Source organism: Crocodylus siamensis, chromosome 1 (assembly GCF_052110815.1).
Source record: "Crocodylus siamensis isolate JL-2025a chromosome 1, ASM5211081v1, whole genome shotgun sequence".
Lineage (NCBI taxonomy): Eukaryota > Metazoa > Chordata > Crocodylia > Crocodylidae > Crocodylus > Crocodylus siamensis.
In genome coordinates, this window is record NC_143395.1 from 414,644,191 (window position 1) to 414,671,811 (window position 27,621).

The following is a 27,621-nucleotide window of genomic DNA, read 5'->3' on the forward strand; positions in this document are numbered from 1 at the left end:
TCAAAGCTGGGGAAGGGTTCCCCAGACAGGCCAACGACTGGCCGAAGATACTTTCGGGAAAACAGGGCTTTGTGCCCATGGCTTCTAGATTAGTTGCCTGATTCCTGGGCCATGCATCCTTTCTCTGCTGTTCTCCTTGCTGGGCTGGGCTGAGACCCGAACCCAGAGCTCTCCCTGGACATGCATTTGTTTATACATAGGAATTGCAGGAGCTGCTTATGCCCTTAGTGGCTGGGACCTTTCTAACTTAAGAAGTCTCCTCTTGGCCTGTGCTCCATTACAATAGCTGAGGGAAGAAGCCTGCTGGTTTCCAAGGCCAAAACTCTCTAGGGCCCAAATCCATGAAGCCTCTCAAATGTGGGGCTTTCTCACTTTGGCGGCTCATCAGAGCAAGGGGCTGGTGTGCATCATGATGAATTTGCTTCAGTCTTCTTTGCCTAGCTGCAAATGATTTGGGGCCTGGATGCATGAAGAACAGAAGTGGGGGGGGAAGAGCAGAATTGCACTCCAGAGCAAATGTGTCACCTGCTTTCTACTTCTTAGGAATTCACTGGCCTAATTCCCAGTGTGCCTTGGCCATGTGCACTTAATGGACACAATCACATGGGCCACATGTGTAGCCAGAGGGGTTCCCTTTCCCCCTCCACGTCTGCAAACGTTTTTCTGACTCCGGAAGTGCCAATTCTATCTGCCCGGGGCCATTTGTCATTGAGAATTTGCTCGGCTCTAGCAAGCAATGGCGCTTTTCTGCTACACAGGCTGGTGGGGAGGGAGTGGAGAGTGACAGACACATGCAGCCGTGGACAGGGGGTGGGGAATTGGCCTTGAAATCCATACCCTGTTGGGGTGTGAGCACTGCGTTCAGCCGGTGGCTGAGAGAAGGTCCAGCTGTGCGACATCCAGATGTGGATGGGAATGCTCCAAGGGTGGGGATGAGCAAAAAAGGTAAAGGGTTGGGGCCCCTTTCTAGTTCTGCTTTGCAGAGAGCGAAGCACGTCGCTGCTGCCGCTGGAAATAAAATCTGCCCATGAATGCGTCCGTTCATCGGCACAATTCGCCTAGCAGACGCGGCTGGGTATGGGATGAGGCTAGCACGCAGCTCCTATAACGCAGGTAGAAGGAAGCAGGATTTTGGGCTGCTCCTTTGCTGATCTGAGCAGGGCCATTCACCAGCTCCTGATGCTGTGAGTTATAAAGTCATTTTTTATGAGAATCAGTAACACTTATGGCCTTCCTAGCTGGATCATAAAGACACCAGAGACATTTGGCTCTGGGCTCCAATCAGTGGCCTGTGGGTGCCTGGGAAAGCACTGCGCGCCTACGGGGCTGCATCCCACAAATAGCTTGCACCGCTGTTGAGCAGTTGCTGGTGTGGAAAGAATCCCAAAATAGATGAGCCCATGCCCATGGTATAAGGTAGGGTCTTGCATTGCTTCACGGTAACAGGCCCTGGTGTTTTGGAATAACTCTCGACTTGGCCCAGGCTACTCTCTCCCCAGTGCTATCATTCGACTTTTGCCGTGGGTTTTGTCGGGATCTACCTGTATCTCAGTGCAATGGCAGTAGAACAGGGGAAGTGGTTTGCTTGGATTCAAAGACAGAGCATGAGGGTGGGTTTGTTTGTTTTTTTGGAAACTCAATTGCTTTTTCTTCCAGCCCTAGCAGGGGATTTTCTCCATGATTCATGCCTTGACATTTCGCGTAATCCTTTGAGGGGTGTGCAAGATGGATTCTGAATGCAGAAAACTGATAACGCCTACATTGCTTGCTTTCTTAAGACTGCAGCCTTGGGAGATCCAGCTATATATTATCATGCAACTGATGGGTCATTTTTCTGTCTTTGGGGAGGCCTGTCGTCTTCCTCTCCCAGCTGATGGCCTTCCTGAAGAATCGGCATGCTTTCTCAGCCTGCTTTTTGGCAACCTTTAAATAGATTGAAATGTTTGCTATAGACAGGAAGGGGGAGGGGATGTTACGTTCAAGACAAACGGTCTGCAGGTGGATGGGAGGCATATCACAGAGTGAAGCTAAGGCTGGACTGATGGATCACTTTCTAATGGCTTTGGTGGTGGTGGGTGTTTTTTTTTTTTGTTCTCAGAGCGTTATCCAAGACTCCCCCGGTCCTTGCCCTGAATCAGACCCAGCATTGCAAACAGCTGGAAGGCCTGGTAATGTCCCAAGTGCAGCTGTGCCGCAGCAACCTAGAGCTCATGCAAACCATCATCCAGGCGGCGCGAGAAGTGATAAAGACATGCCGCAAAACGTTTTCTGACATGCGCTGGAACTGCTCCTCCATTGAGCTGGCCCCTAACTACCTGCTGGATTTAGAGAGAGGTAAAAGGCAGAGCTACCCTCCAGGATTTGCTGGGCATTAAGAGGTGGCCAAGGGTCAGGGGGGCAGCTGGGGTGTGCGTGTAGGTGTGGGAACAAGAGCCCTAAGCAATGAAGGAGGTCATGGGGACCTCACTGCAAATGGGGAAGGGACTGTACATCTCTGTCCCATTCTGAATTGGGCCTGACACTGTACTCGGCTGCCGTATCACTCTCAGGGGGCACACACGTAATGCATTTACTCCGGAGTACTTTGATGTTACTCCACGGTAAAACTGGAGCGGACACCATCGTGCTGGTGGAAGCCAGTCCGTTTTGGGGTCCTTATCCCCTGGAGAGTGCGGAGGAAGACTTACCCTGGGGAAAGTTACACTGATGCAGCGGTCATGTGTGCACGCCCCTCGCTGAGCAATGCAAGCAGACTCTCCTGCCACCTCGTGGCCAGTGCTATCACAGTGCCTGCTGCAGACTCGGATTGGGAGAGCGGGTTGGGTGTCTCCTCCTCACTACAGCACACATTTACTGCACAGTAAAACCGGGGACAAATTACTGCACCGCACATTAACTCTGGTGAGCTCGCCGCTCCAAGGGGAATGCAAGTCATGGTGGCTTTATCCAGTGGGGACCACCTGCAAGGAGTTGACAGTGCAGAGGTGGGGACGGACGCACACTGGCAGAGAAGCAGGACAGCGGTGAATTAAACCGTAGCAGCAAATTGTTCCAGGACCAAGTGAAATAGAGTTGGCTGTAACTGTGCTGCGTGTCCCCATTCTCAAATAGGGCTGATACGTCTGAGAATTGGCTTCATCCCTATCCCACACCTGCCTGCTACTTAAATGCCTGCAGTGTCGCCCACCCAGACAACTGCCTGGGTTGCTTGCTGATAGTACTGAAGCCCCAAGTGCCTATGACAGCCCCGTTCTTTGGTTATAGGGGGGAAAACAATCCTGTTTTGCTTCTCCACTTTGTCTGTGATAGAGGCCCACTTTCTAGGGCAGGAGCAGGGGCTGGGAATGGGGCAGGGGCAAGGGCTGGGTAGTGCAGCACATTAGCATTGCCGGCTGACTTGCAATTTTCTTGTCTTGCAGGCACAAGGGAGTCAGCATTTGTATATGCCCTCTCCGCTGCTGCCATCAGCCACACTATTGCCAGGGCCTGCACCACGGGGGACCTCCCTGGCTGTTCCTGTGGTCCCATCCCAGGTGAGACACCTGGACCTGGGTATCGATGGGGAGGATGTGCTGACAACCTCAACTATGGTCTTATCATGGGGTCCAAATTTTCAGATGCTCCCATGAAGATGAAAAAATCAGGATCACAAGCCAATAAGCTGATGCATCTGCACAACAGTGAAGTAGGGAGACAGGTAACCATCCAAGAGAGTTATTGTCATTGTACCATCATCTGTAGTGCTTGGTGGCTTTGTGATGTTCAGTGTCTCTGCCAGCTAGTGACCGACACAGGCCTTTTTCCCAGAGCACTCTGAACTCTGTCGGCCTGCATAAGCATTGCAGAAATGCTAATGCAGCCTCTGGGAGAATAATGCCTGTGTACGCTCATGTTCATAAAACCAGGAAAGAGATGTGGTCATGTAGCCTGGGCTGGGCACCAGGAACTCCTTGATTCAAGTCTCCCTTCTGGCATGGACTAAGCTACTCCTCTGGCCTCTGTTACCGCAGTGTGTGGGCAACATATCCGTGAGGAAGGGTAACACTGTGATCCCATGTTCCAGAGAGGAAACGGAGGCTAAGAAACTTGCCCCAGGCCACGCAGGAAGTCTGTGGCAGGGTACGGACTTGACTTCAGGACCCTCAAGGTCTTGGCAGTTGCCTGGACTGCTTCCTCTTCCTTTGCAAGCTATGGCACATAAATACACGTTTCTTAGTGGTTCGGAGGCCTGAACACAGCATCAGGTGCTGGGTCCTGAATCCCTATTTCGACTCTGGCCCTGACTCCTTGTGTGATATAGTATGGGTCATTTCACTGCCCTACCTCAGTTTCCCCATGCTTTCCCCATGCTCCTCACTGTGTGGAGCAACAAGTTAACACTAGCCAAGTGCTTTGCACCCACAACAAATGCTCGGGCCCGTTGTGTGAAAGGAGCAGAGCAGCAGCTGCCTCGCAGCAGCTTGTGGGGGTCAGTAGTGCTGATTCCCCAATCATGGGAGCACTTCTGGAGGTGCCTGACAGAGCCTGGCGTCTGGCTCTGCTTCTCAAATGCACTTCATTTCCAAATTAATGCTGGCACTTTGCCTGCACGAGCAGCCCTCCGCCAGCAAGGAGACGGAGTTGCAGGAAGGAGGGGGTGAAATCTCCTCCTCCCTCTGGGGCTGCAGAGGCTTTTTTTGAGGTTCCCTTTCAGTGCGTTCCTCTGCACGAGTGGAGCTGGATGCCCGCGTCACTCGGCCTGCACAGACACTGCATGGTGCACAGCTCCGCTCGCCTGGAGCCGAAGGGTGTGGGAAGGAGGGTAGCCCATATAATGCCGTGGTCCTCTCTGTCTCCCGTGGGCGCCTGAGTATGCTGCTCCAGGCACGGGGCTGGAATAGCCCCTGTAGGGCACCTCCGTAGCTGTTCGCTGCCGTTCCCCTGCCCACTTGCCAAATGCCCCAGGTGCGAGTCATAACGCAGAGCGCCGAGAGTCTTGTCCATGGCCGCAGAGGAAGTCCCTACCTCCTGTGCTCTGACCACAGCACCACATCTCTTTTCATGCTTGCTCCTGAACGTCTTGGATCCAATTTGGGGCTAACCCTTTTGACTGGCGTCAAGGGGCACGGCTCTGTTCAGGGTCCAGAGATCCCTCTTGTTGTATTCTGGGAATAATGCAAACAGCAAAAGCAAAGTCAATGTTTTCATGTGTAATATAGCAGTTCTTTGCTATGGCTCACCTGGGATCTGGATAAATCTGAGCTCTGGCGGCATGTCGGAGGCACAGATTTCATGTCGATTGATAGATCTGTTAGCAGCTGCTGAACTGAGTGGCTGGAGTGCTTCCTCTGGCATCTCTACACCAATAGTGGTAGATGCCAGGGAGGATAATGGATAGGGGATAGATCACTCTAAATCTATCTCGTTTAGTGCTGTCCCTCGAGTATCCACTTCTGTCACTGTTGGAGACAGGAAACTGGGCTAGAGGGACAAGTGGTCTGACCCAGTCTGGCACATCTTCTGTCCTTATATTCTTAAGGATTATGTTTAAGACATTGACTCCTTGATCATCTCCTGGGAAGTTCTTAGTGAGGAGGAGGTCACTTTGTAACCCTCTGCTTCTTTTTCCCAGGTCCTCAAGGCCTCTCTGGAGATGAAATGTAAGTGCCATGGAGTATCTGGGTCCTGTTCTATCAAGACCTGCTGGAAGGGTCTTCAAGAATTGAGGGACATTGCTCAGGATCTCAAAAACAAGTACTTGTCGGCCACCAAAGTGGTGCACAGACCCATGGGAACTCGCAAGTATCTGGTGCCAAAGGATATCGACATCAGGCCGGTTAAAGAGACGGAGCTGATTTACCTGCAGAGCTCACCTGACTTCTGCATGAAGAATGAAAAAGTGGGATCTCACGGGACACAAGACAGGTAACAACTCAAGGGGCAGCTTGTGGTTGTACTCTCGGGTTTCCCGCTGCCACGTGGCAGGGACGTGTCCCAGTTGAAGTGGCGTGTCCCACTGGAGAGGGTCAGTGTGTTACACACTACACATACGTAACACAGCCTGTGACTCCCCCCACCCTTCAATATACACACAGGAGCAGCCAGTGGCAGGTACTGAGCTGAACGTGCAGTGCCCCAGCGAGATCAGAGATGTCAAGGGTACCTCCCAGTTCAGGTTCAGCTTCTCTCCATGCACGAGGCTGGGATAAGACAGCAGCACCTACACTGCCTACTTGCAGGTGTCATCTCCTTCTTGAAGCTGGAGACCGCTGCCATTGGTTTAATTTAGGCAAACACCTCTGGGGCTTGTGACAAGTGTCTGGGACAAGCCTCATGAGGGGAAAGGAGAGGACACAGTGTGTGAGCATCAACCTTGTGTTATATGATCCCATCATTGCAATGCTAGAGGGACTGTAAGGAGTGAAGATACCTCTGGGATCATCGAGTCCTTTAGTCTTGCCTTGATTCACTCTCCCCTGCCTCGGACAAAGCTCCGCTGTAGCAAAAAGATTTTTAATAAATGATATAGGCCCATTAGTGATCGAGGCTATGTGCTTTGGTTCAGTACATAAATATGATATTGAAATAGGGGGTGTTGATGGGGGAAACGTAGATCTGGGGATTAGGACAGACCTGAGGCAGAGCATTTTGTGCCCCCAAACCTAATATCTCTGCCCATTATATAGTTTGAAGTGGTCCATCTGTGGCAAAAGGCCACATAGGTCACGTATGTGACGTGTGGCAGAGCAGGGAGGGGACAGGCAGCACAGCAGCAGGTGGGGCAGGAAGCAGAAAGCAGAGCAGGAGATCAGACAGGGAGCAGAAATCAAGAGTAGCAGATCAGGCAGAGGAAGGGGATCAAAGTGGTCCTTGGGGAGGGTGTGGGGCTAATTTGTGGCCTGCACTATTATAATTGATCCAATACTACCAAACCATCAGTCTTCAAATACATGAAAGGTGCTTACAGAGAGGATGGAGATGGGCTTTTCTTTGTGGCTTTGGGGGGCAGGAATAGGAGCAACGGCTTCAACCTGCAGCCGGGGAAATTTAGGCTGGAGATTAGGAGGAGCTTTCTGACTGTGAGCAAGGTCGAGCATTGGAAAAGGCTGGAGAGAGACGTGCAGTCTCCATCCTGGGCAGTTTTCAAGAGCAGGCTGGACACTTGGCTGGGATGAGCTAGTCATGGACCATCCTGGCTTGAGCAGGGGCTGGACTAGATGACTTCCTGAGGGCCCTTCCAGTCCTGCTTCCCTACGATCCCATGAAACCTCGCTTCTGGGGTGTGGAAAGCACTCCCTTCTCCAGAACCGAGATACTTCTCAGAAGGATTCTGGCCTGATCGAGCCGACTAGAAGGAGATGGTGCATGGGTGGCACACGTCGTAGGGTGGCTCAGGAGTCTCTGATGTTGTGGGGCAACTAGATTTTCACTTTGCCAACTGGGACTAAAAGCGATGACCACGACTGGTTGGACTGCTCTGGAGAGCTATGGAAGGGTTACTTTCCTGAAGCCGTCAGGAACTGGTGCTTACCACCTTGTCCTAAGCTGAGGGCTAGGCATCTTTTGCTCCTCTGGCTGATGGTGGGATCATGCTAAGCAAACAAAGAAGAGTCAGGCAACATCTGTAGTCAGTCCAGCTGTCTGGGACAGGTTTCGGGTGGGGAAAACCCCCCATTTAGATGAACTCAAAACTTTTCAAGGAATCGTATCCAGTTTGACAACATTTTGTTTGCAAATAATTGCTAGAAAAAGTTGACTTTATTTCACAAAAGCCTTTGGTTTTTGGTTTCAGAATGACTTTTTACTTTGCATTTTATGGCACATTCATTTAAAAAAAATAAAAAGGTGTCCACATTAAAACTAGATATTTTACATGTGTCTGAATGGGATGTTCAGGTTGAACCAGCATGAATCTTGTATGGCATTTCATTTTCTCAATAAGTTTTGTCCGGGGGTGTTTTAAATTGGGCTTTTCAGCCTGGTTGGGCACGAGAAGGATGCCAGCTCTGTCACCATCCTGGGGCTAGTGGTGATGTGCGGCTGGTAGAGAAGGGTCCCCTGGACATGAGACAGATGGTGGGAGCATCAGGGGCTCAAGATGGTGACATTGGAGGTGGTGATTTTTGAAGGGAGTTTCTTAAAGAGATGTTTTTCGGACAATGTGGGGCCAGAGACAGCTGACAGAAGCAGCGGGGAGGATGGCAGAGATAAAATGCTGCGGTGATTTCCCCACTTGCCTAGTAGCCTTAGAAGCCAGGTGCTATGTCTGTAAATTAATTTGCACAGTTGTTCGTGGTCTGCTTGTCCGGAAGATGTCCAGCATCCCAGAACAGGAGTCTGCAAAGTACCATGTAATGCAAGCTTTGCCCTCGCAGCACGGTTTCTGTACTGAATTAGCAAAGGAAATAGGTGTAAAATCCACACAATACGTCTCCTGATCCATCTGTGCTCCCCGACGGGCTTCGTAGTAGCTAATCCAAGCCTCTTCACTCTCCGGCGGATGCTTTTTTTTCCACCCCCACCACTATTTTTTTTTCTTTCGGAGAGCACATGTAATACCTTTTAAATGCAGCGGCCCCGTTCTAGCCTGGCAGGTAACAGAGCGGTAGGGTGTCATGGCAGAGAGGCACAGAAGAGTGCTGTTATGTAGAGGGGGGGAAAAAATATATGGTTCACACTTCTTACACAGAGATATTTAATGTTCACGTGGAAATATTCCATACAGGTTTGATTTTATAAGTAGAGTCCCAAAGGCCTCTTAATATTTTATTCCTTTTCGCATTCAGGAGACATAGCTGTTTCTCTCAAGCCTGCCTTTTTTTTTTTTAGGAGCTCTAAAGCCAATGCAGTGAAAAGGAGTTTCCAAAGAAGTCCCACAGCCTGTTTCTCTTTTCACCCTGCACCCACCCACTCGCTCTCATTTTTTGGCCACTCGGCGGAGAAACGTGTTTGTCCTTGGCAGCGCTGCCAGCGGCGCACAGGAGGCGTTGGACGCTGGGGCTTGCTCTCCGTGCGCCCTTATCTTTGCCTCTCCTCTGCACCCCTACGTAACACAGAGCCCGTGAGCACATTGCACCCCCTTCCCAACCACGAGCAGAGCTTGGCAGATAATTTTGCAGCTCTTTGGCTCCGTTTAAAAGCGCAGGGAGGAGACGGACACGCTGCAGGTCCCTCAGCAACCAGGCCTCCCTGCATTGTGTGTCCCATCTTGTTATTTTAGGTTGTGTTACATGAGCCGGGACTATGAGCTCATTCCCGGGCTCTTAACCCAAGAGCTATTTGCTAATTAGTGCTGCTAACGGACGGCGGGGTTTGGGAAATTCATACGGCAACACAAAAAGGAATCAAGCGAAAGGTGGGGAATAAGCTGGTTCATGACGTAAGGCCCTTTTACACAATCTAATTTTCCTACCACCGGTATTAAGTGGTGCAGTTTCTGAGGAACGGCTTGCTTTTTAGAATTGGGCCATTAGTTTGAATTAGAAGGAAAATAGGATCGTTCTTTTGGATCGTGTCAAAATGGGATACGGCCCCCCACGCACGCGCATACACACGTGTGTGTACATCCTGGTAATTAAAACGATGTAAAATGGGGTTTGGGGATAAAGTAGGAGGCTCCTGGCAAACTTCCGTTGCTCTGAATAGACTGGGCTTCATTTTTACCCTATAGGAAATGGTCTTGCACTGGCAGGTGGATGGGAAACCAATCAGCCTTTCCTATCTCTGCCGTCTAGCATTTGTCTAATCATCCCTCCCATTGCTTACCCGAATTGTGCGTTTCTGAGTATCTGGGAATGGAGTTACTTTGTAGCGGAGCTGAGTGAAAACTTTCACGCGGCATTTGGACCAGGGGCAGTCAAAAAGGCTTTCAAGGAAATACTGGGCCTCTTTTTGAATAAGCCTGGGATTGTTTTTAAAGTCCCTCTGGACTATCACACAGTTGGGCATTGAAATTAGAAGTGATTTCAAAATGGGGAGGGCTCAAAATTTACACCCGCACAATTAGGCTTAGGCCTGACTGGCTAAACTCAAAGGGCGCTTGTATATGTGCTTGTGCCGCAGCGCCGGGTGCTTTTAATAAAAGTGACGCATGCAGTTGTATAAGCAGAAATAGGCGCATCAGCGCTGAGAAAATGGCGGCGGTACCCTTTTGCACTAAAACACGTTGAAGGTGTTTTAACTCAAAAGTGCACCGCCACCATTTCCCGTGCGCTGACACGCATTTTGCCACTTATACAACTGGACGCAACACAGCGCAGTGCGCGCCAGCTCGCGTACAGACCAGACTCAATTAATCGAGTGTGCGCCGGCGTGCCGGATCTCCAGCGCGTCATGAAAACGTATGCGTATAAATGCCGAAACTTGGGATCTGAACACTATTTGAGGCTTTGAAGCATACAAAATCCAGAGCAGGATCTGAACGGCGCGGTTTGAACCCACGCCTGTTAACGGCTGCCTTGAAAGAGACCAGGGCGCTAGTCCGTTTAAGCCAGAGTACGCAAATTTATTTATCACTGCCACGTTTTTGCATAAGAAAAAAATGGTCTCGGGAGGGGGAGACACCGAAAGGAGTTGATAAGCAAAGCAGCCCCCTGGATTTACGATGGTTGATAAATGGAACAACTCGGCAGACAGAGATGGTTTATGTTCGGGTTTCGGAGCTTTCTTGGATGAAAACAGTCTATAACTTATTTTTAATGAGGTTGTTCAGTTCCTTTTTCCTGGCAAACCCGGTTATCAGCTGCAAGTGGAAGATGAATAGGGCCAAATTATGAAACCGAGATGCATTCTGCGTGAAAAGAGGCAAACAACTTAACCATCTTTATCAGAAGGGCGCTGCGCGTCCTATTTCACCGATTGTTTCTGAGCCCCTTCGAGAGAGCCCACGAAAGGGAAGTCTGGTGGAGCGCGCGGGGGGCTCCGCATCCTTGGACCCGGCAAAGATTAGTGAGCTGTTTATGACTGAGCTTCCCCAGAGCCGGCTTGGAGCTAAGCAGATGCCATCGCTCCTCCTCCTCTTCCTCCTGCCCCTGATGTTGAAGGCGAGTGGTTGGGGGCTGCAAAAGCCAGTCTGCAGGTTTCTATAGGTTAAAACAAGACAGCTGGAGGAAGGCACTTAAAGAGAGAGAAGAGTAGGAGCCTTCTCTTAAATTCTGAATGACTGGCTCTTTGGCTTGAGCCTGTTCACACCTCTTAGCATCCCGCTCTCCTAACATATTACTGGAAACAAGCTTGGCCATGGCTGTTTTTACCACGAGCACTTACATTTGCTTGTGGGCAGAGCAGGCGTTTGTGTAGGAACCGCGGTGTTTGGTCGTTGCCGTTCGTTATCGCCACGTTGAATATGAATCCAGAAACGGAAACAATCTAATGAGGACTGACTAATTACAGAAAAGCAATGGTCATGCTACCCGACCCTTGCCTTTGATGTTCTAGTAACTTGTATTATCATTTCGTAACCTTTGGTAAACCATCGGCACCTTAATATAAAGGGTGAGGCAATGCATCAGGAATTGGCAATAGTGAACAGTTATTCTATAAACATGCCAGAAGCTTCAGTTTTACTACTGTGAACCTGAGTGTGAAGTCGAAAAATAGGGGCCCGGATAGGTGACATGTGTAAGTGATGTTTACACTAGTGAAACAGAGAACCAGGAAGCGTCAGCATCACTTCACCCAGTCTGATGGAGATTTGCCCCTAAGGAATCAGGGGCTAAACTGCACTGTTGTAAGGCACACCAATGTAGGGGATGTCTGTCTGTCTGCAGTTCATCCTGTTTCTTCAAGGCTCCTCACCACCTAGGCTAGGTACCGGCATGATACTTTTACTGCTATAAGTGCGCGGAAACGAGTCTATACCTGTAACATAACAGAAGTTAGGCGCGCAAGACCGGTCTATACCCATAACAGAACACAAGTTTGGCACACATAGACTGGTTTAAAAATGGCAGAACCTGGTCTAAGATTTGCACCCCCCCACACACCCAAAGGGTGAACGTGCGTTCGTGTTCACTACCGAACTAAACTAGGCCACTTACACAAAACAGCGTAACTTAGATTGATTCCAACTCAGGCTTTTTCAATGTCTGGACTTAGCCCTAGCGGCAAGGCTTCATAATGCTGCTATTGGTGTGCAGCTGCCAGGAGAGCTCCATGTCTGTCGGCTCCTGATCCCCATTTATTTTACGCCAGTTTATATCATGAGGACAGGATACGCTGGTGTAAAAGTATGGTCTGTCCTGACTCATATAAAAGTGGCAGCACTCTCCTGAACTCCATCCGCATGCCAAACTGCCCGCTTAAGACACTACTCCCAGTAGCTTGTGCAGGTGTTCAGATGGTGGTCATGTGGGTTTTCCTGGGATTTTAGATGCATCCCACCCAGTGGGGTTTGGATGCCTTTTGGACTCTGCCATGAACTGATCAGCAAAGATTTTTAAATAACGCATCCACTGCTGAAAGGGGGGAAAAGTTCAAAAAAGAAAAAATGAACTGGACATTGTATCCCTTTGGGCAGGGGGCTGGACTCGGTGATCTTCCGAGGTCCCTTCCAGCCCTGATGTCTATGAAATCTATTCGCAAAGAATGATTAGACCGGCGCCATTCAGCTCCTCTCTGTCTAAGCAGTAGCATGGTTATTGGCTTTTTTCGTTAAGGAAAATAATAGAAATGAATCATGGACAAGGGGAGCCGGCAGGAACTCATCCATTCTACCCCTCTGTTCTGAGTCAGGTTCAAGTACCCCCCATGCCATCCCTGCCAGGTGTTTTATCTAAGCTGTTGTTAAACATGTCCAATGAGCAAGACTCCACAGCCTCCCTTGGTTGCCAGTTCCAGTGCTTATCAAACCTTCAAATTAAAATGTTTTCCCTAATGTCCCCCATGAATCTTGCTTGCTGCTAATGAAGCTAATTATTTCCCATCCAATCATGGGAGGGTATGGAAAATAGTTAGTCGCCATCCTCTTTAGAAGGACCTTTTCCATGCAGGACCACTGTAATCATGTCCCACATCTTGGATGCTTATCTTGCTGGGATCCTATGACCCCAGCTGACTTCCTGCCCTTTGGGCAGGGGGCTGGACTCGATGAGCTCCCGAGGTCCCTTCCAGCCCTGATGTCTATGAAATCTATGAAAATCTTAAGCTTTCTCTTCTCTAAATTAAATAAACCCAGGTCTTCCACCTTTCCCTCACGGGCCATGTTTTCTAATTCTCTTTCTGTTTTTTCCCTCTTTTCTCAGGGCACCTCCAGTGTGTCTATGATTTCAAGTGCGGTGCCCTAAACTGGACACGCAACTCTAGCTAAGGCCTTTCTAGCGCTGAGTGGACTTGGAATAATTACTTCCCCATGTCTTCACTTCTGGCACTTAATATATCCAAGAGATTTACCTCTTGCAACAGTATCAGACTATTGACTCATATTTAATCTGTGGTCCACTATAACTTTCAGCTGTGTTTTTACTAGCCAATTATTCCATGGTTTGCATCTGCACACTTAATCTTACCTTCCTAAGTGTGGCTCTTTTCCATTGTCTTTTTTTGAATTCCACCCCGCTGGTCTCAGACCATGTCTGAATTTTAATCTGCTGTTCCAAAATGCTTGCAACTCCTCCTAGTTTGGTGTCACGCACACATTGCAGAAATGTACTCTCTACTCTATCCTCCAAGCCATTCGCGAAAATATCAAATAGCACTAAATGCAGGACAGGTCCCTGTAGAAATCCTATAACATGTACTCCGAGTTTGGCAGCCAACACTTTGAGTACAGGTTTTTAATACAGTTGTAGAAGCGTTAGTGGTGATTTGGAAAAATGGAAGTAGAGAAAAACCTGCCCTGAAATGCAAACAAGGTATTTCATAGATTTCATAGACATTGGGGCTGGAAGGGACCTCGGGAGATCATCGAGTCCAGCCCCCTACCCGAAGGGCAGGAAGTCAGCTGGGGTCATAGGATCCCAGCAAGATAAGCATCCAATTTACTCTTGAGTATTGCCCCACTTTTGGTTTCCTGTAGTTTTTACCAGCCTCTATTTTTTTTAATCCTTCGAAACTATAGGAGAATGAATGAAATTCTCTCCGTCTCTCACTTTGTTTTATGCTGATACCCAGGCCCACAGTTTATGAGCACTTTCCATACAAAATCAATAGAAATGGCAAAGTCCCAAGTGGATTTCTATTGCCAGCACAATTTTTGCTGACAACCTAATTGCTGATGGTGCATGATACGAGAATTAGAGAGAGCCCGGTTGGGTTTTCGGATCCCATCTGTTAGGGTTAGTGGCTCGAGAAATCTATCTTTATAACTACAGGCTGCACAAATGTGAATTGTGCTGGGAGAAAATAAATGGGAAAACTCACAAGAACACTTTTATGACTAAAATTGTGGCATATCTTGTTTCTGCAGGTTGAAGCTTGCTGTGTTTTCCCATTCTGTTTCTCCTCCAAAGCCGACTTTTTCAAAGCTGCCTAGGAGGTTTTGGCACCTGGATGTCTTAACTTTATAAAAACATGAGGGCAACAAACTGCCTTGTAGAATTTTCATATTATTGCTCTTTCAACCTGTGAGTTTGGCCTGATGTATAAAATAACTATTTTTTGCAGTCATAAAAGTCTGCATTATGTTCAGTGCATGGCAAACTGGAATAGCTCTTACCAGCTGCCCTGGTCTCTCATGAGAATATGGAGTGATATTATTTTTAAAACATGGTGACATAATTCTAACTTTCATGTTTCCTATGTGACACATGATACGAAGCCATCATACAGCACACACCAGATTTTTGTTATGTGCAAAGGCCGTGACTGCTCTGGAAAAGGTATTTTAAATGCAGTGACACAGAATGAGTAATGTTGGGATGTAAGACAAGATGTGACAAAATTTTACTTAGAAGAGTGTGGTCAAGCTCTGCCTACTCCAGTATATAATAATATTAATAATAATAATGTATTTGTATAATGCATGTGAGAGGCAAGGATTTCTTAGGGTGATATATTTTATTGGACCAACTGCATAGTTGAGATAGAATTAGACAGGTTTTTGAATGCAAGTATCGGTCTTCAGGTGCTACTTATATAGCAGGTGTTATTCTTTTGGTGTTATTTATATGACACCTTTCATTTCAAAGTACTTTGAAAATGTTGGGGCACATGCTGTCAATGTGATGCGGAGACAGAGTTGACTCTAGTGGGGTGTGGGGCCTGGGGCAAGTCAGCCTGTGTGGAGCCCCTTTAACACTGCACGGAGCCATGGGACCCCTGCAAAGGCAGGGCAAGGGCTGGGGTCTTCCCAGTGTCGGCGTGGGGTGGTCACCATGCTTCTTCCACGGCGTGGGGCTGAGTCAGTGCCATAGCAATGAAATTTGGTGTCTGGGGTCCAGCTCGCAGCGGCAGCCTGCCCTCGCCCTGCGCATGGATCCTGCACTCCCCAGATGGCACGCAGTCTTCAGTGTGGAGTGGGGAGTGAAAGGGGGTGGAGAGCAGCCAGATGTGAAGCCAGCAGAGTAGGGGCGCAGAGTGGTGGCACCCTTAGGCACTTGCCAATGGTGCCCCCTTCGAGTCAGCACCTGGCTCTGCTCGGCCCCCCAAAGTGCAGGGCCTGGGGCAGTCACTCTGATTCGCCCTACCCGAGGGACAGCTCTGCATGGAGAGTAGTAAGTTGTCATTAACAAGGAAGTTCCCTCACTCTAAGATGAGAGCTCATGCGAAATGAGCTCTTTCCCCTGACTCAGCAATCAGAGCTCTATCGATTTATAAGAATGGGAGAAAGTAGCTGGATTTGGAAGCAGCTAGAACAGGGGCGGGCAATTATTTTGGGTGGAGGGCCACTTACCAAGTTTTGGCAAGGGCCACATTTCCCTCTCTGGTGCAAGAAAGCAGGAACAGCCCCATGGTCCTAGGTCAGAAGCCTCTGCCAGGCAGAGACTTCTGGTTGGGGGGGGTGCTGGGTGGGCCTTGCTGCTCGGTCCTGCCACTGGCTTCCCCTGGGTCCCACTGCCCCTGGCTCCTGTCTTCTTTGACAGGCAGTCAGGAGCAAATATATATTAATTTTCTAAATTTTTTAGGGGCCCTGCAGGCCAGATAGAATGGTCTAGCAGGCCAGATCCAGGCCCCAGGCTGTATTTTGCCCACCCGTGAGCTAGAAGCAACTGCCTTCCATATCATGTTCCTTTGTTGTATGGTTGGTTTTCCATTTGGAAATGTGACTGTGAGTTACCATAGGTTAGGCCAGCTGGCATTCTCTGTAGGGAGAATAATGCCCTTTTCCAAGGACACCAGTAGAGAGCATATGACAGCCCAGTTCTTGAGACGGCCCAAGTAGCGTGCTTGGTCTTCATTTTACATGCTTCTTTCCGCTGAGGGCTTCTTTCCGCTGAGGGCATCCCAAGGTTCAGATATTGTAACCTCAGCAAGTTTAGATCACTGTAAAATTCAGAGCAAGGGGTTCAAAGGAGTCTCTGTGAGTTTGGCCTCCCTTTGCCTCTGCTGTATGGGAAGATTCATGCAAGCATAGCAGTTCAACAAGCTCGCAATGAAGCATTGTGTCTAGGTGTGAAATAAAGTGGCTCCCACTGCTTCTGCGTAGTTTGTCTGTGGATCTGAACAAACTCGCTGATACTTGTGCTGGTTCATCTTTGCCCGTAAGCTTCTTGTACACAGTTACAGAAGGAATGCTGTAGATATCAGTATCTTTCTGGGTGGAGAAAAAACCCTAAAATTTATAGAAGAGAACAAAGGATTTTGTTTGGTAAGATTTGACGGAAAAGGTGTTCAATGGGACGTTTTAAGACCCAACTGGCTGTTTTTTTATTTTCTACATCCAAAGAATAAGTAAGATTTGGACCAAACCAACACAAGTAAAGAGAGTATGGGGTTCTCTTCTAGGATGTTGGATTTCTTCCACCACTCCACAAGACAGTGGGGTGTGGTTCTGGAGAAGCCAAACCTTGGGGGTAATTTACATTTGGGCTCCATTTTACCCACATGTCAGAAGGCAAATGGGGTAGGAAGGGAGGCAGAACCCAATAAAAGGTACCCGGTTTGCTCCACGTCTTGCTGGCGGTAACTCTGACTGCAATTGGCATGATACATATGGAGATATTCCTACTCAGGTATTAGCTCCATTATGACTCTGAGGAAAGAGTGACAACGAGTCACATGCATCACTTTCTGAAGCAGATAGACATGTCATGGAAAGCCCTGCCCAGCTCTGTTTAGCTTATACAGGTCACCAGGCTCTCAGCTCAGGGTGGCACGAGGGTTGCCAACCCTCCAGGATTGCCCTGGAGTCTCCAGGAATTAGATAGAAATCTCCAGGAGAGTCACCTATGAGATAAATGATATGGCATTCATTAAAATAAAGAGTCAATATTGAATCCAATTTATACAACAGTCCAGTAGGTTTTTAAAATGTAATGGTCATGAGCATTTGCCTTCCAGATGTAGAGTCTACACACCGTAATCCGTAACTGATATCCGCAAGCACGCAGGCACATTCGCCTTGCGTGTCGCAGGCACGTTGCCGCTCCAGAAACCTCCTGGAATAGATTCAAACAGAGTTGGCAACTCTAGACCATGGCACAGTTGTATCATACCCCCAAAGAGACTGACAGGGGTGGGCGGGTGAGAATAGGATGGAATTCAATGCAGACAAGTGCAAGGTGCTACATCTAGGGAGGAAGGACCAGCAACACACCTATAGGCTGGCGAACACCCTTCTTGTCAACACAGTGGCAGAAAGGGATCTTAGAGTCATGGTTGACTCCAGGATGAACATGAGCTGCCAATGTGAGGAGGCAGTCAGTAAGGCCAACCGCACCTTGTCGTGCATCTACAGGTGCATCACAAGCAAGTCCAGGGAAGTGATCCTTCCCCTGTATGCGACGCTGGTCAGGCCGCAGTTGGAGTACTGCGTCCAGTTCTGGGCACCGCACTTCAAGAGATGTGCCTGGCATCGAGACGGTCCCGAGGAGGCCACTCGCATGATCCGGGAACAACAGGGCAGGCCCCACGAGGAGAGGCTGCGGGACCTGAACCTGTTCAGCCTCCACAAGAGAAGGCTGAGGGGGGATCTGGTGGCCATTTGCAAACTCACCGGAGGGGACCAGCGGGAATTGGGGGAGTTCCCCTTGGGACCACGCGGAGTTACTAGGAACACGGCTACAAGTTGTTAGAGAGCAGGTTCAGGCTGGACATCAAGAGACATTACTTTACGGTTAGGGCTTCCAGGCTCTAGACTGGGCCCCCAAGGGAGGTGGTGCTCTCCCCTACCTTGGGGGGCTTCAAGAGGAGTCTGGACAGATATTTGGCTGGGGTGATATAACGCCGGCACCCGTTCCTGCCTGGGGCAGAGGGTCAGACTTAATGATCTGTTTAGGTCCCTTCTGACCCTAAACACTATAATACTATGATTTTAACTCCCAGTCCTTGCAAAATGACTCCAACAGCAGCAACCTTTCCAACCTCTATCAAAGCTGACTAAGCCTTTAAAGACCCCCTCCTCCCCAATGTCAACATTTATATATTTGAACCTTTGCTCTAAATATTTAACTTATTGATTAATACATTTCTGAGGAGTCATTTCAAGGTTTCCTGCAGCAGGGGCCCTGGCTCGTGAGGGTAATAGCAACACCTTTGGTTCAACATTAGGCTAACACAAGCAACCTGGTTATGGCTTGAGATTTGGCTGTTGGTCATAACAGTAATGAGGGGGGCTTTCGTGACACATTCAAAGGTTTGTAAATATTTACGCATGCTCCCCAAGCGGGAGAATTTGAGCCGGGCCTTTAAAAGCTGAACGCGGGCACGAATTCGAGGCAGGAATAGCAAACATGAGGCCTCACTCCATCAGGAATAAATAAGAGAAGAACAAGAACAAAATTGCAACACTTCATTAATCCCATAACTTCTCGTAAAGCATTACCTCATGGGCATTCCTATAACTCTCTTGGATTTGTTTCCATCTATTAATGGAGCGCTCAGCACGAGAGTCCAACTTGCCTTCCCTGCACTCCTTTCTCCTCCTTCATCTTCAGATATTTCGGTCAGAGGAAAAGGTCAGTTAGACTAGATGGCCATGCAGCTTCCCAAAGATATGCCTCTTGCTTTTGTTCCCATGGGGTGTAGCAGCCCCAGAAAAGGTCAGAGCCCCATTGCGCCAGGTTCAATACATAGAGACACACCGAGAGCTGAAGAGTCAACGCTTTAAGCCAGTGATTCTCAGCCGTTTTAGACTCGCGGCATCCTCATTAGACTCAAGACCCCCTTCAGAAAACGCCAGCACTCAGCTTTCCCCCGTGTTTTGACGATGGGAAAATAATAGTGTGACTCTTCTGTTGCTGAGACCTCGGAAAGCCCCACAACAGCTCAGATTGGCTTTGATGCTAGGGCTTTCTAGTTGAAATCTCCAGGTGTATCTTGTGATTCATGTGTAGATGTTTGCGCATCTAACGGTGCTAATATTTGCCTGGCACCTCCCAGCACACTTAAAAGCATCTCACAGCACCCCAGGGTGCGGCGGCACCCAGGTTGAGAATCACTGATTGGGCACCGAAGTGTGATTCTCTTCCACCCTGCTCAAGCCCTTCAAAAGCTGTTAATGCAATGTGTCCTTCTTGCTATTTTTTGTTTTGTGACCCAGTTATAAGGTTCAGATGATGATGCTATGAAAGTAGATGCATTATTGGTTTTCAGGGACTAGACCAGGGTGGAATAGGATTGCACCTAGGGCAGTTACACACACGCGGGGAGCCTGCTTTGATGCGCTGGAAATCCAAAGCGTCAGAGCAGACGCGATTAATCGTCTGCTGGAGCACATAAATTCACGTGCTCTAGCAGCTTCGCACGTCACACATATCGGTGGCACAGCGCATCTCCGAACAGAGAAAATAGAAATGCTACACTTTGAAATAAAACACGTTTGCTGTGCTTTCATTCAAAGCGCCTTGCCTCCATTTTCTCAGCAGCGGGACGTGCTGCACTGCTGAGACATGTGGCGCATGGGTGCTTTTAATTAGCTTGGTGCACTAATTAAAAGTGCCTGGTGCCACATTGGAAACACGTGTTAAAATGTCCGTAGGTTCCTGGCAGACTTTATAGTAATGGTGTGATTAGGACTGGAGAAATTGTATACCCTGTGCCCAAAACTGAGCATCCTGCCATTCTACATGTGCATGACAGGATATGCCATGTTCGGGAGAGTGTAAAAGTCCCCAGATCCAATTCAGAGGATGGCTGGAGCTGTCCCCTTTCTGATCCTGATGCTCAGCTGAGTTTTGGGATCCAGCACAGGGCAGCTGTAGGTGTAAAAATGGCATGTACGCATAGCCCAGCTGTTTAAAAGCCTGAGGCACAAGGACCCAAGATCAGGGACAGTCTCTCCAATCTCAGGTCCTAGTGCCCCAGGCTTTTAAATCACTGCAGGTGTAGCCCAGCTCAGCTGTACATGCAGTGTTTAAAAGCTGGAAGCACCGAAAACCAGGTTTAGGGAGAGGTCTCCCCATCTCAGGTCCCCGTGCCATGGGTTTTTAAATAGCTGTAAGGTTCAGATGATGGTGTGCCATACAGCCCAGCTGCACATGTGAGTTTTTAGACCTGGGGCTTCCCCTGCCAAGCCTGGCATTCAACTGAGAGTCAGATGGGCACGGGGCAGCCCTGGGTCTCTTGCCACATGTTCAGTTTAAGGTGCAATATAATGTGGAGCACCTTTGTGGCTGATTTGCTGTTTTATTGTGCCATATATTGGACTGAACATGCGGCACAGGACAATTTATGGCATGATTAACTCATTGATGGTGCCATAAATGTAATGTCTGCCAGGGCCCTTGAGTGCCTAAGTCCGCATAGATGCCCAATATATGGAATAAAATCTGGCCCTATATGACTTGATTAGGGTCACACAGGATGTCAGGGGCAGGGTAGGAAAGTGAACCTGAGTCTCCCAGGTTGCAGCCTTCACCTTTACCATCCTTCTTCCCAAAGTATGTAAAGAAAATCTCTATATTGCCCTGCATTTGTGGCACTGCATGATAATAGATGGTGTGTCTGAATTCTGCAAAGCCAGCCGCCTTGTGATCATAAAGCTCCTGGGAAGAAAGCCCTTGGAGAATTGCAAGGCATTGTCCTGTTGTGATTAGCTCTGCCACAGTCCTGGCAAGATTTAGACTCCACCTGTGGGAATGACTTGCCCAGCCTCAGGTGTCATACGCCTTGTTTAGCGGGGTCATGGTGCCTTCCAGTGTCCTTGACCACCACAGGGATGGAGGGACACTGGGCTGTGGTGCAATGGGACTGACCTAGTCTCCTCCCTCATTATTCTTACAGCCTTTCAAGTGATTTTTTGGGGGTTACAGTCCCCTGCAGGTGCCCACTGAGGAGGGATTCTCACTCCCAACTGACTAAAATGCACCTTGGATCCCATTCTGGAGATGCAGTTACTGAGACTCTTTCTGGCTCCTCTGCAAATGCAGAAGGCAGATCCCCAGCTGCTTTGAACACCAGTATGGCCCAGGGGTCGATCTCTCCTGCTGTGCCCAGGCATCATTGTAAAAACAGATCATTTCTTTATTTCCTAATAAGCTCCACGATTTCATGCACTCACTCCCCACTTTTCCTTTGTTCCAGGCAATGCAACAAGACCTCCAATGGCAGCGACAGCTGTGACCTGATGTGCTGCGGCAGAGGCTACAACCCGTACACGGACAAAGTGGTGGAGCGGTGCCACTGCAAGTACCACTGGTGCTGCTATGTGACCTGTAAAAAATGTGAGAGGACTGTCGAAAGATACGTGTGCAAATGAAACCTCCAAGGGATGCGATGCTAAAGGCACCAAAGCGCAGTTTACAGAAGAAGAAGCCTTTCCCCAACCAGATATCATTAAAGACACGGATCTGGAGAAAGACAACTTAAGAAGAATGCAATTATGACAGTAAAAATAACACTTTTTTTTTTTCTTTTTGTACTTTTCAATAGAAAACATAGAAGTTTTCCCCACCAATAAAACTCTTCCTTTGAGAAGATGGAGGCTTACACCAAACCACATTCTGGATGATACTTTCTTGCAAATATATCATTTCTAACATTTGCCAATGACATCCAGCTATTAAGTGCCTTTAGTACCAAGAGAAACAGGAAAAGACACTTCCCCGGGGGAAGAAAAGCAACTGTGACTGAGAATGATAGAGGCTAGGATCCACTTACGCTTTCTAACCCACAGGGCACAGATTCACCAATGGGCAAAATCCCTGCTGAAGGGATGCACTACAAACTTGTCAGGAATATTTGTGCTTTTCTTTCCTTTTTTCCCCCAAAGACTTCATTTGTAGACCCGAAGATCCACTCAGGATGCTGATGAAGTTAGAAGGGTTTGTGGCGGTACCCCAGAAACAAAGCACAAACCTATCCATGTAACCCTTGCTTTTGCCCACGGCTGAGACTCTTACTGCTCCACTGCTTTAGGGTAGGTTACCAGGGTTTGAAATTCAACCATTTGCAGTAATCTATTGAATAAGTTACGATCAGGGCACAATGCCAGGGGCCTGTTTGACACAGTGACCAGTAAGATACAATGACCTACGTAGTGGAATTAAGGTAAAATGGCAAAGGAGAAGGCAACTCGTGTATCTCTTCTCACCCGCTCTGACCTTTGGATGGTAATGTCTAAATTCAGTGTCGCTCTTGCTGCCTTGTCCTCTCTAGCCTCTTAGGTAAATATGGCACCATCTCCCCTCTTCAACAGAGCTATAAAGTCTTGACTCCAGAAACTGCAGAGACATCAGCAGTGCAGGAGGTGTGTGTACGTCATCAGAAATTCCAGATGAGAGAAGCCAGCTATAAGCAGACCGGACCGTAGGGTCTTGCCATGCCAACAGCATAGAACCACTATCTGTGGATGTACATATTTTATTTTGTATGCAAACATACAGAAATATTTATAAAATATATCTCATGCTTTTCTCTATTCTACTTGATATATAAATATCTATTATAAACGAGCTTAACAATAGTATGAAATAAATGCAGAAATTACTCACCGGTTGTAAGAAAAGATCGTAGAATTACTGCTATATTTAAATTGATAACATTGGCTTTTGCTTGGAAAGGTATGCCATTTCTCCTCTAGAGAATTGGATGGGGCCAGTGAGACTTAGACATAGTGCAGGGGTGGGCTGCTTAATGAGTTTTGGTGAACTGTCGAGGGACGCATGGGTAGCCCTGCCCCATGATATATGTCCCGCCCCCTGGTCGCCATCTTGGGACCGGAAGTCCCACCCCTAACCCCTGACCTTTGCTGCCTCCCCTTGCCCCCCGAAAATACTCCTCTTGGGCAAGAGGTTGCCATCTTAGAACCAGAAAAAAACCCAAATCATACAGTAACAGTCAAACACCTACTGTAACATATTTTAATTTTATTACAAAAAATATTTTGTTATGATTTGTGTTTGTGTAGTCTATATAGAGGTGATTGCATAATAACTCAAAAATAAATTCTTAGTCTTGTATATCGTGGGAGGTGTGTGTGTGTGTGTATGAGGGGGTGTGGGGTGTGTGTGTGTATCGGGGATATGGGGGGTGTATGGGAGGGTGTGGGAGGGTATGTGGAGGGGGTTGTGAGGGGGTGTGGCTGTGTGTGGGGGGCACAGGGTATATGGGGGTTTGTGTATACGTGGGGGGTTGTGGGGTGTGAGGGAGAGTTGGGGGTGTGGGGACCTCCACACTCCCCCCATGGCACAGCAGCAGGAGGCGGGGTGCTTAGGGTGCTGGTTTCTGGTGGGGCACAGCTCTAGCCAGTGCTACGCAACTCAGCGAGGGGTGCAGCTTCCACCACGCGGGCTGCATTGCTGGCACCCCTTGCATTCACTGGGCACAGGACTGAAGCCCCAGATGCTGGAGCTAGCTGTCTTCCCCACCCCGCAGGGGAAGGTGCCTGGGGTTTCCCTCCCCTGCCATGCAGCCCCAGCAGGGAAGGCAGCCAGCTCCAGCATCTGGGGCTTCCCTCCCATGCCTGGGGAGTGCTGGCAATACAGACGACCTGGCAGAGGCTGTGCCAGGCATGAATACCCTGAGTACCCTGCCTGCTGCCCCGGGCATGGGCTCCGCACTGCCACCAGCCCCAGCCCCACACTCTGAGCTCCTACCCAGCTGCAGCTGTGCCCCTGTCACTCCCTTACCTGCCTCCTGGAGCCAGCAGGCGACTGGGGAGGTGGAGCAGCTCCACCTGGAAGCTGTGTGCTGGCCAGGCTGGGCCTTTCTGCCCACAAGAGTGGGAATAAGGAGCAGTATGGTACGTTTGGGGGTGGGGGTGTATACATGAGCACCTCGCTTCCACCCCCATGGGCAGAAGGGCTGAGCGGGGCACAATTTGTTGGTGGGTACCATGGGCCAGATGAAAGTGCTTGGCAGGATGGAACTGGTCCACGGGTCATATTAGGCCCACTCCTGGTTTAGTGTGATCGTCTCTGACCCTGGCTGAGACTGAAACTCCATGAATGCATCTCATTTTGTACCATGTGGTCATCTTAGCATTGAAACGAAGCTACAAAAAGCAGCAAGAGGAAGATGATCCACCCACCTGCCATATCAACCACTTTTTATGGACTTGTTTAGGGTGGAACAGGAGTATGACTGGGGGCTTAATAGGTGGAATAGGATCTGGCTACTGGGTTTTGCCAGCATGTTCCACCTTTCCCTGTCTCCCCATACTGTTAATTTAAACAAAATTAGCCAAGATCTGCTTGAGAAAGTAAGACATTCTGCATTCTCCCTAGATTCTTATACTATCTTCATCGCTGTAATCTCTGAGTGCCTTCACATACCATGTTGGGAAACAGGACTTAACTCTGCCATATGCGGTTGTTTCTCTCACACCCTCCCAGCGGAAGAGTTGTGCGTGCTGTGTTTTGCTTCGTATTCATTTTAATGTCCTTATAGGAGAAAAGGCCAGACTGAAGAAGTGCATCGTGTACATGGAGGGGAACATGGCAAGGTCCTTGGTCCTTCATCCTATGGGAGTTCATCCCCTGGTATTTGAACGGTCAGTGGGAAATTATGGTCTCCTGTACAGATAAGCTGTACAGATGGTAGAGCTAGAGGAGCCGAGTTATTAACAAAGGTACATGCATCAGCACATCTTGAAGATAAGAACCAAGACCTTGAACTTGACTCAATGCTTTATGGGAAATCAGTGTAGCAAGCAGAGGAAACGGGCTTTCAGTAAGCCATGTTACTGCAGAGACGTGCTGTGGTGTTTCGGGAGGGCAGGGATCTCCCAAGGGCTGGTGGCTTTTTGCCCAGGTATCTACAGTAAATACCCAACAAGCTAAGTCCCCAAATCATAAACAGCAGCATTTCTCATGACAGACCAGATTCTGGAAGACACTGCAACCCAGAAGCATGCACTTTCTAAAACCCCCAGAATTTCACAGGCTGTGGAAATACCACTCATACCACACACGGAGGTCTTTGGGAAAACGGGTGAATGCTCAGCACTGTGAAATGCACAGATTGACCCAGCCCACATTGTGGTCACTGTTACTGTCTCTTTGCACTTGGCTGGGGTACAGCCAGCATGCCTGTCCTTCTTGGCAGCATCTAAGCATGCAGGGAGTCTATGTGGTGGACAAGCAGAGAGGGGAAAGCAATTTCCAACTGGGATAGCAGTCCCTTGGGTGTCACTGCAGCTAGATTCACTCAGAGTAGCCCTTTGGCACTAGCAGCCTTAGGGGAGGGCAAACCAGGTGACCTCCTGGGGCCCCACACTTTAGGGGGCCCCAAAATTTTGCAACTATTTTTTGGAGGGGGTGAAGTTTTTGCAGTATTATTCATAAGATGTCTGTCAATAAAATAGGTTTATTATGACTTGTAGTGAAATTGAAATAAAAAATGTCAGACTTGCTTATAGGTCATTAAATTTAAGCTTCTAAGGGGCCCCAAGTGGCTGTCTTGGCCAGGGTCCCAACAACCCTAAGGCTACCACTGCCTTATGGATGAGAAGGCTTCAGGGTTAAAGCTGCAAAGGGAGCTGTGTGCTGCCTTTATCCTGCATGCATTACCCGCACGTGAGTTTTCTGAAACAATGGGTGAAGCCTGAAGTTTTGATGTGAGAGTGCAAAAAAGGCAGTCTGCCAAGCTGCCCAATGGGTGGCTTTGTTACCCCTCCACAAAGGCCTGTAGATAACAGCTGTCACCCACCTCAATGAGAAAAGCCTATATAACCCTTTAGGAACCACGCTGAGCTGTGGGGCCAAAAAGTGACCCCACTGGAACTTGGGGCAGGTCTCCCCAGTGTCTCACAGGCCATGTCCAGAAGCGCATGGATGTTTGGTTCCCCGGGGACAACTAATGGCGGCATACCTTGTGATGCCATGAGTAGTCCCAGGGGAATGCCCATGCCACGCGAGCTCTGGAGCGCGGCAAGTTCCCCCACATGGGGTAGGTGAGTCTGGGGCCAGCACTGGGATGGCCCCAGCAGCCTTATCTGGGGTCCTCCCGGAGCTGCAGCTGCATCGCTCCTGCCATGCAGAGCCCGAACGGTAGTGGAGTGCAGCTCCAGCTGGCCAGGCTCTGGCTTTTGGCAGTGCACACTACCGCTGTGTGCACTAGTCCGCTTTTTTGGCTGTGGGTTTTTTTGACCCCTGGACATCCAGGCCTGCGCTGCTCCCTTGCAGCGCAGAAAACAACTGAACATGCAGTATGTGGTGCCGCAGATGTGTCTGCTGCACCACATAACACATAGCTGCACTCATTTGGATGCAGCCACCAGAGCCAAACTTTAGCCCTTGATTTGAACATGAACGGGACACTGTGGAATTGAAATTTTTAAAGTAATTTTTAACAAGCCTGTTTTGTTTTTCTTTGCCCCCCACGGGGCTCGGAAAAAGAGAGCCTCCTGATTAAGGAAAACAAACATATTCATTTAGATTTCCTTCTACCAAGACTTTCCCCCCTGCTCCATTGTTGATGTTTATATGAGTCTTTCAGCAAGCAAAGAAGTAGCTGAGTAGACAGGTGAGGCCAGCTATGCCCAAAGTGCTGTCAAATACTCGAAGTAAACAGAGAGAAGGAAGAAGAATGGCTTTTCCCCACTAAGTAGTTTTCAACACTCAGTGCTGGAGGAATTTGAGCAGAAATGTAACTGCGGAGGTGATGGGACCCCTTTTTAGGCAGCAAAGTGGCTTGTACAAGCGTTCTTAACCGGGGTGAAGTTCACCCATGGAGCTCAGATACCACCGGGAACGCCAAAGTATGTTCTTCAGCTGGGGATTTCAGAGAGGCAATTCTTGTCTCAGAAGGATGGGTACCATTGCAGTAGATTTAGGTACAATCCAGCTCATTTCTCAGTAATATATTTTGTTGGCAGAACATCTTAGACTAGGGGCTGGCAGTGTTTTCTGGCTGTAAGCTGGAACGATCTGGCTTAGGGTTGACATGGGCCACCCTGGGATCCAGCAGCCTCTTCTCCCTACTGCCCAGCTGCAGTGCGGCGCAGGCATTGCTCCTGCCACTGACTGCTGACAAAGCTGTGGCTCCACGGGCCATAGGTTGCCCATCCCTGTCCTAGATAATCAGGTTAGAGAGGCTGGGCATTTTGAGGCACTGGCCAACCCACTCTATGTTCCCCCCGATTCTCCATTGCGCCACAACAGTTCT

The 27,621-nt window shown here is 48.9% G+C and overlaps 1 protein-coding gene across 4 annotated transcripts in view; it reads left to right on the forward strand.

Annotated features, from left to right (window-relative positions):
• The window catches only part of WNT11 (Wnt family member 11), a 35,797-nt gene extending 12,318 nt beyond the window's left edge, over positions 1–23,479 (forward strand). For 3 of the 4 annotated variants that reach the window (XM_090030749.1, XM_090030746.1, XM_090030747.1), the window contains exons 3-6: positions 2,099–2,334; positions 3,420–3,697; positions 5,612–5,904; positions 21,598–23,479. In XM_090030749.1, the coding sequence (XP_089886875.1) occupies positions 2,099–2,334; positions 3,420–3,697; positions 5,612–5,904; positions 21,598–21,772 (982 nt within the window). In that variant the 3' untranslated portion in view covers positions 21,773–23,479. The remainder of the gene's footprint in view (positions 1–2,098; positions 2,335–3,419; positions 3,698–5,611; positions 5,905–21,597) is intronic. The other variant, XM_090030750.1, reaches the window with a different exon arrangement.
• Positions 23,480–27,621: the final 4,142 nt, after the last annotated feature.